We start from the raw sequence: 8,453 nt of genomic DNA, 5'->3' as shown, positions 1-8,453 counted from the left end.
TCTGGTCCAGCCCCCCGCCCCAGGGCTGGAAGTCAGCGGGGGTCAGATCACCCCAGCAAGAAAAGCATCCATGCGTTTCTTAAAGGGATCCAGAGTAGGTGCTTGCACCGCTTCTGGGGGGAGCCTATTCCAGACTCTGGAGACTCCGACAGTAAAGAAGTTTTTCCTTCTGTCCAGTCTAAAATGGTCTTCCAGCAGTTCGTAACCGTTAGACCTTGTCTTTCCTTGGGGTGCCCTGGTGAACTTGGAAGTAGGATAAATCCCAGGACAGTATTAAATAGGCAGGTGAATGACTGTTTTACACTGAGCTTACAAGGTTGGTGAAAGTTACTTGCCTTTTTATTCTTTTTTGGCAAAAGAATTTGCACAATTCTTGCAAAACTCATTTTGAGGCTGGGGCAAAGGATGGCAGAAGGGAAGAAGAACAAGAAAGTTTTCTGCATAGGGGTCAGAGCCCGGGGTTAATGGACTCAAAATGTGGATGGTGCAGGAAACACCGAGCCTTTATTTTGGGCATCACAAAGCCAGAGGAGAGCAGCATCGGACAAATTGGTTTGGACTGTGTGAGGTCTGACCTGTGCTCCCAAACCCATTTCTACCAAGGTAGGATATTAAGTCTTCGCTCATTTTTGGACTGGCAGCTGGCTGCCTGTGTCTCTTCAAAACCCACCTGCTGTCTGGCAGCCTTAGATTCATTTCCCAGGCTGTTCTGGGATCCTGTATCCAGGCATGGCTGTGGGTCACTCATCTCGAGCTGACCCTCTGGGCAGCCCGGGTGCCTCTGTCTGTGCATGGCCTCCCAGCTCACCCTTGCTTGCTGCTTGCTTGTGGCTATTCCCCCTTGATCATTATCTTGCAGGGAAAAGCCAAGCCAGACTGCCAGGCACTGAAACAATTGTTTCCCAAACAATGAAAAGCACTTTGTATTGCTAATAAGTGGGGGTGGAAGAGGATGGAGACTCTTGTCATTAGGGCACGGGGCTGCAGCTCAGGAGATCTGCCGTCAGTCCGTTCCTCTGCCACAGACTCGGTAACTTGACCTTGGTCAAGTTACTTACCCATGGCGTGTTTCATAGCCACCTCTGTACAGTGCAGGTGGTGATTTTTTCCCTTTGGCTTTCATGTCCATGTGGGCGAACCTTGGTTAATAAGCACCTAGCACCACAGCAGAGAGAGGCTGAGTGGGATTCCTTTGGCAGGTATTGATGACAATGTGCACACCTGAAAAAAGGTGCTTTGGACCTGCGAGCTTTGCTCTCATCTGCCCAGTAGAAAGCCACGCTGCAACATGCTTGATTATTCCAGTCCAGGACTCACTCTTCCCTCTTCCATCATGCTCCTCCTTTCTAGATCCCATGACAAAGGCTGCCAGCTCCATTATTCCCATTTTGCAGGAGGAGAATGCTGAGGCCCAGAGAAAGGAAGTGACTTGCTCGGGGTCACACAGCAAGCCAACCTGCTGGCTTGTATCCCTCCATCCACCCTGGTTAGCATCAGTACGCAGAAAGGGGCTCTCTGTGCCTCACTGTGCTTCAGTCTTGTGGGAAAGGGAAATGTCAGTGACGCTAGTTGGACTGAAAGCGCACAGAGCGCTAGGGAGGAGAGCTGGGCGCTCATGCGGAGCCACCACCTGGTGATATTGCCACCCGTTCGACTGCAGTGACCAGCAAGCAGTGAGCAGGCAGATCCGGGCACAAATGTGGGTCACTTGATTGCACATGTGGGGTTGAAAGAGTTAATTGTAAGCCGCCCCCTCCCCCCGCCTTAGTTCTCCCATGCAAGAACTGTGGTTTTCAAATACTCATTGCAGTACCTGAGCAGGATACCCCCATTCCTCAGATTATAAACCCCTCAAACAGGCTATTTTTCCTAATTCTAACCATTTCTGTAGCATTCACTACTGTAGCACTAGCACGCGACTTCCCAATTATTCCCAATCCATTCTCGACCGTAGCCTTATTTTTACCCCCGAGCCAGACTTTAACTCACAACCTGAGATCTGATTTCGCCTCTTATAATGAACTCGTCTCAGCCACTCCTAAGCTGCTGGTGAGCGCCTTGATTTAGTCGGGGGTCGAAACTGCATCCTCATATAACTGTAAGTCGCTCAGAAACCTTGCAGTCCTTGCAAATGCGGAGCAAACTATTTGCAGCCAAGGACGGCCGAGATTTTGCAAGGATTAGGTGTCTGGTGCGATGACCCGGCTGGTGTGATTAGGCATTTGATCACAAATTCTTCCCAGGATCCAGGGGCCTGGAGTGTATCCCTAGTAATGAAAGGGGAAAGGATGGAGGACTAAGACGCCAGCCAGGGGGAATTGGCATAGCAGGACTTTGTGTTGCTCATCTCTTCTCCAGGTGGGGCTGGCCCCCATGGCTGCAAGGCTCTACGTCCTGATCAGCTGGCCGGACGGCAGCCGCGTGATCAACATCGAGAACATCAAGGAGCCCCGGAAGCCGTTCCACCTCTACGCCGTTGGGGAGCAGGTGCTGGCCCGCTGCCCTGGCTTCAGTGGTTTGTACTGGGGGGTCGTGGAAGGCATCAGTGGTAAGTGAGCCTCATTCCTTCCTCGGCTTGCTCCTCTGGGCTGTTTGGGAGCATCCAGGAGGAACATTAAAAAAACCCCAAAACAACCCCAAACCCCCTCCTTTTCCCTGCAGAGCAGAAGGATATTTTAGAGAAGAGGCTGCAGGAAGATAGACAGCTCCTGGAGAAGTTAAGTAAGTACAGCTTTGCACTGGAGCAGGGAGACAGGCCAAAAAAAGGGTGTTTTGGTTTTAGGAAACCAGTTGCGCTTGGTAAGCTTATACCCACAGTGGCCTTAAAAGAGATGGGATAAAAATGCACCCTCGTTAGCCCCCTGTGACTCCTACTGCTGTGTGCATGTGGTCAGGGCTGAGGACGTGGTTGTGGGCAGTGGGAGTCTGGATGTGGTGTGCATGCCGTTTAACTGTATGCCACCTTAAATGCTTTCAGAGGAAGAGCCCACCGTGCACCATGTGCTGTCTCCTTCCCTTAAGAAATCGAGGAAGACTTTTCCCAAGTGGACCCCAGGAAGCCCCTTGAGGAAGTACGCTGGCAACAGGGCCTTCCACGCCAGGCCGTCACTCGGGGCCGATGATGCGGGCGTCCGGCACAAGGAGGCAGCCTCCTCGCTCATGAAGGAGAGACCCAGCCTTGGCAGCAACCCCGGGCCCCACTGCGCAGTGTCGGTGCCTCGCCATGGTTCAAGTGCCTTCAGCCCGGCGTCTCCATTTGTCAGCCTGGCTGAGCCTGGGACATCCCAAAATGAAGAAGCAAGGCCCGTCACAGCGACCAGAAGTAAAGCAGCTGCGATTACAGGCTGTGCGAGGGGGCCCATTCATCAATTTGCTCCAATTCTTGCTCTGCTTGGATGCCAGTGTTAATGCCGGTACTAGTGAATAATGCAGCGTGCCCCCCTTGGGGGTGAGACATCTCAAAGTGCGAGGCGCACTGCATTATTCACTAGTACCAAGTTTGGGGTTTTTTACTGGGCTCAGTATGACCTGAACTACCATCTACCATGCAAGGGGTCACCTTGCCTCCCTTCTATCTTTAGCATTTCTCATTTGATTTAAAAGGTGACCCCTTGCATGGTAGAGGGTTGTTCAGGCCATACTGAGCCCAGTAAAAACCCCCAAACTTTTCTTACATGCTAATCATTCTTTCCATATAAGCCAGTGAAGAGCTCTCCTTGCTTAATTAATTATCATGCCTTGGGAAGTATGGTGATCTGTGTATCTGATCCTTTCCAGTTTTGCCCGTCTTGCCCCTGTATCCATTCATCCACTAACCCACAAATAACCCATGCAGGTATCACCCTGTCTACAACGTGTTTCCATCCATACCGATTACTACACTAGTGTCCCTAGACTCTTGTCTCTTTGTCATCCACCTCTCTCTGCCCTAGCTGATGGCACAAGAACCTGCTATGGACATTGTGGTCGAAATATAAATAGGTGTTGTAGGACAAGTGTTTTCTCAAATTCTCTACGAGATATAAATAAGAGGCCTGAGTCGCACGTGGCTGATCATTTGGTGACAGGCTACTCCTTGATATCAAGCAGAAGCGTTTAGATGAACTGGTCCTGGAGACCGAGGGATCCAGGTGATAACAAATGCAACATCTCTCTCTTTTTTTTGCATCGTACTCCAATTCTGTTTCTAGATTATCTCACCCTGGCAGTGAAGAGGAAGTCAGATGGTATTCTAGCTCAATGCCAGCAACGGCTCTACGCAAACAGGTAATATGCTCGGGAGCAATTAGGACGATGCATGTTTTTCAAACCATATCTCATCGCACCCTGTGCATGCTTGCAGAGCCGTGTTTTTGTTCCCTGATGCCATACGTGCTGGTTTGTTTTGCTTCTCAAGGCCTAGCAGATAAAGGGAAGTCCCCTGAGGGTCTGGAGGAGTTGTGGAGGGCTCTGCATTTCTGCCCGGAAGGCTTTGAGAAGGACAAGGCAGAAATCAGTGCAGCTTTTTCTGTGCCCACAGAGACCCAGAATTTGACCTCAGGATAAATCTGCTGAAACTATAGCAAGGGCCTAGATTTCCACTGCCTTGCCAGTCAATGAAGTCGTAGTTTATATCAATGTCACGTCAGAGATGGTAGTATTTAGGTTTGCCCTGGTGTCATAGGAGACTTCACATGGGTAAGATAACTGGAAATCAAGTCTACAATATTTACCATGTATTAAAATGGCTAGTCTTTTCCATGCCAGCTACCGAGATCTGCAACAGGTGTCTAAAATGGTTGTCTTTTAACACTGGGCACTATCATATTTTCCTCTAAATCAAGTTAACGCTTGATTTAATGACAGTGGAGCTGGCTGGTTTAATCCCTAGGAAATATATCTGAAACATCTTGCTCCATTATTTATTGTGCTGTGTTTTTTTTTTCTAATTCAGCTGTGATGAACCAAAGATGGAAGCATCTCAGGAGACGGAGGATTTTGAGGTCGTTCAGCAAAATGTTGGCTCCGGTGCAATGGAAAGGTAAATTATTGGAAGATGCAGGTTGGTGCAGGCACCTGTGCCTCCATTTCCCCCAATACCTCAGAAAATAACTGGGTTTAGATAACAGCTGCCTGACAACGCACGGTCATTTTTTTAGACCCAAGACGGATCAACCCCTAACATGGGTAGACTCTGGTTACAGCTTCCTTCAGACTTTTGGGTTTCAGTACTAGTATCAGGCAGCAGAGATCCCAAACACTGAAAAATCATATCACTTTTCAGCATATGCCTCCATCATTTACCTTTGATGGACAACTGACAGTTTGCGTTCACTTTTGTCATTGCCACCGCCTTGCATGAGAAATGTAGGATCTGGGTCCTGAGTCTCTAGACAATTTGATTCCCCAGAAGCAAATCCCTCTTTGCACTATGCATCCTGCACTGCCATTGCTTGTGTGTCTCTACGAGTTTTGTTTCTGACTCTACCAAGCTGCCCCAGGACTCTGGGAAAGTAAAGACAAAACCAGGACAGACTGATACCCTCCTCTAAACTTTAAAATAAAGCCAAAGGTGAAAATCCTCATCCAGGCAAACTTTCATGAGTTAACCTGGGAGTCTAAGTTAAAACAAAACAAAAGAAACAAGCTGGACCAAGCTCCCAAATATTTCGGGCAGTCAGAAATGTTTGGCTCTGTTCTGGTCAAAATAAGTCCCTTATATCCAAGTCCACTATAGCTGAATGCAGGGGGGCATTGGGAGAGAAACAGCCATTCCTAGCCTGGATTTCCAGCCATAGAGGGTGCAGGTATTTGGGAGAAAAGCTGTTATCTGAGTCAGCACGACACACCGAGCCTCACCGGTTACAAGGCGAAGGGTGGCCTGCGACTCGGATTCACGCGTGCATGCTTGATCTTTTGTTTTGCAGGGTACAGAAGATTGAGCAACTGGAGAGGATCGTCTTGGACCTGCAGCAAGAGGTCCTGTCCCTGAAACGGAAAGTGCAGCGGCTGGAATCGCTCTCCTTCCAGGAAGAGCCCCACCGGCAGCCCTGCGAGGTGGTGGAGCTGTTTAACGGCTACACGAAGGAGCAGCTCAAAGAAGCCATCCGCTTCGACCAGAAAATCAGCACCGCCTGCAAAACCCTGCTCTACAAGCTCTTCACGTCCGACTACATCCAGAGCCACTCCATCACTGGGCGGAGAGGCAACACCTTTCGCGAGGCCAAGCCCATGATGGATGAGCGATGCATCAAAATCATTCGGGTTCTGCTCAAGCAAAAGTTTGGGGATCACCTGAGCGACACGGTCATCACGGAGAAAATCCAGAACGTGCAAAAAGCCCTGCGGCAGAAATTTAAGACCGAGTGTCTCTGATGCACGTGGGATTTGATGCCTCTGTTTCCAAGAAGGGTTGCTGCTTGGAACGCAACGTGCGGAGGAGCCTTTTCGAGAAATGCGGGGCTCGAATTTGTTGTTTTGTTGCTTTGGCCCCAGGAGGACTGGTGAAAATGAAGTGAAATGCTTGCTAGACACAGCACAAAATATTCATGGCCAGGCCCCTGTTGGCAGACACACAGCAGGAAGTGTCATTCGGCTCCGTGGAATTTTCCAAGTCTGGCCGGGCTCTCGAGTCTTCCCCTCCTTGCTCCTCTTGCCAATCTGTTTTCAGAACTGTTGTTCCCTTTATGAAGGTCCTGACCAGGAGGCCCCTCCAGATCGTCTCTGAAGACCTCCGTTCTCATCAACGCGGCTGCAGATCTCATTAGAAACAGACCTTAGGTATTTAACCAAGCAGACCCCAGCTCTAAGGGCAGGGAAAGGGAAGACCAGGGGTGTGAAAATGTCCCTTGTGTGCCCAGTCTGGCTCTAGGCTCTGAATGCCAACACATGCCACCTAGTAGCTATTGAGCACAATGCCCAGTGCCACTCTGAAGGGACACGAATTACACGTAAACCGGTACAAGGGATCGGAAACTGGTTCAAATCTGCAGCACAACTGAAGTTCAGTGCACATAAACTGCTTTCAAAACTTATTTAAGAGAAACCTGGATGGATGTAGTAGCAGACTGAACTGATTTAGGTTGAATCGGTTTACTGAACTTCTGTCCCACATCCCCTCCAGATTCAAGTTAAAACACAATCCCACAGTATCCCAGGATGCTATGCACCTCCCCTGCGACCCCCTCTCCTCCCCTCTCAGGGTGGGCAGGCTAGCCTTGGCTCGGGGAATGCACTCTAGCGCCCCCCCCGGCTTCTGGCCTGGGCCTCTGCAGGCATGCGGCTGCATTTCCAGAATCAAAAGTGAACGTCTGTTCACTTGCTTATCAGTTCAATCTGCGCAGCTTAGACTAACCTGTGAAAACTGAATCAATTCAGCCCTGGTCTGTACTTAGCCCAAGTCTCTAATGTACTCATGCGAGCTGTCCTCAGTACATACAGCCCACGGTGTAAGAGCTGGTGGGCAGGGGACATTCACGGTGGCAGTCCCTGCCACCTTCTCATGCCATACAGATGTGCCCTAAGACGTCTGGGGGTCACCCATTGCTGCTACCTTTTATTCTGGCAGCTAATATTTCAGATCCAGCTCATAGAGCGCCATAACCTACTTGCAGACCTACAGGCACCAGCTTTAACCTTTTTTGCTGTTCTGTATTCCCTCCCTTCCTCTTTTATTACTTAGGCCAGCAACAAGGAGAGGACCAAGCCACTGCTCACCGAAAAGGTCACTGTAGCTTTTCTAATGCACCGGGTGGCCAGATGCATGTTCGACGTGGATGCTTGCGATGGGTCAGACCCGGGGGGAAAAACCTCTCGGGGAAATAAATATAACTCAGATGAAAGGAATGACTTTGACTTGTATATGGCACTGGCTACGCCCCTGATTTATTCCATCTCCACCTGGGAATGACATCCCCCTTTTCATTCAGCCTTGCTTTTCTCCTCTCTGCTGCAGCCTCCAGGTTTTGCCAAGGCCATAATAACCCACTGGAACAAAATCAGCTCCCCTGGCTTCCAAATAGTGCATTTTAGAATTTCCTGTGATTATAGGATGGAGGGCTCAATAAAGCAACTCAATAAAACATTAGCAGGAGGAAAAGGTAATTACCAGGGTTTGTTTTCCTGGCTTGTTTCGTATTTTTAATGTTCCTAATGCAGCCGCATAGAAGAAACAGAATATATCCAGATGATCCTAAATTTACTCTTAAAACAGATCTCTTGTGCATTGAAACCACACTTTTCCCCCTCTTCCTATTTGCAAACACATTATTTTTTACTCAAATCCTTGAACCTTCCTGATGGATCAGTGCAAGATTTGGCCTTTGATGTATAACCCCTCCTCTGAGGGTTAGAAAGAGTTTGCCAAGAGTCACGACGGTTTTGATTTAGCATTTGTACTGCAGCGGCAGCGAGGGTCTTCCGTCAGGAATCAGGACCCTCGTGTGTTAGGTGCTGTACAGAGAGCAGAAAGACAG

At 49.3% G+C, this 8,453-nt stretch overlaps 1 protein-coding gene across 1 annotated transcript; it reads left to right on the top strand.

Moving 5' to 3' along the window:
• Positions 1 to 1,824: 1,824 nt before the first annotated feature.
• Positions 1,825 to 7,003, top strand: LOC109318852. The gene is made up of 6 exons (XM_019548271.1): positions 1,825 to 2,548; positions 2,662 to 2,721; positions 2,978 to 3,322; positions 4,191 to 4,266; positions 4,934 to 5,020; positions 5,907 to 7,003. The coding sequence occupies exons 1-6, from the start codon at positions 2,374 to 2,376 to the stop codon at positions 6,352 to 6,354; spliced, it is 1,191 nt and encodes a 396-aa protein (XP_019403816.1). The 5' UTR covers positions 1,825 to 2,373; the 3' UTR covers positions 6,355 to 7,003.
• The last annotated feature ends 1,450 nt before the right edge of the window (positions 7,004 to 8,453 follow it).

The sequence above is a fragment of the Crocodylus porosus genome, unplaced genomic scaffold (assembly GCF_001723895.1).
Source record: "Crocodylus porosus isolate Cpor-Errol unplaced genomic scaffold, CroPor_comp1, whole genome shotgun sequence".
NCBI classification, from domain to species: Eukaryota; Metazoa; Chordata; order Crocodylia; family Crocodylidae; genus Crocodylus; species Crocodylus porosus.
This window is presented reverse-complemented; position numbering and strand designations above follow the sequence as displayed.

What these genes read in the sequence shown, in the direction of transcription:
- LOC109318852 (XM_019548271.1), top strand. Translation starts at nt 2,374, where the DNA reads ATGGCTGCAAGGCTCTACGTCCTGATCAGCTGGCCGGACGGCAGCCGC. An exon ending in ACAGCTCCTGGAGAAGTTAA is followed by an intron (nt 2,722 to 2,977) that starts GTAAGTACAGCT and finishes AAATGCTTTCAG; the next exon opens with AGGAAGAGCCCACCGTGCAC. An exon ending in CAACGGCTCTACGCAAACAG is followed by an intron (nt 4,267 to 4,933) that starts GTAATATGCTCG and finishes TTTCTAATTCAG; the next exon opens with CTGTGATGAACCAAAGATGG.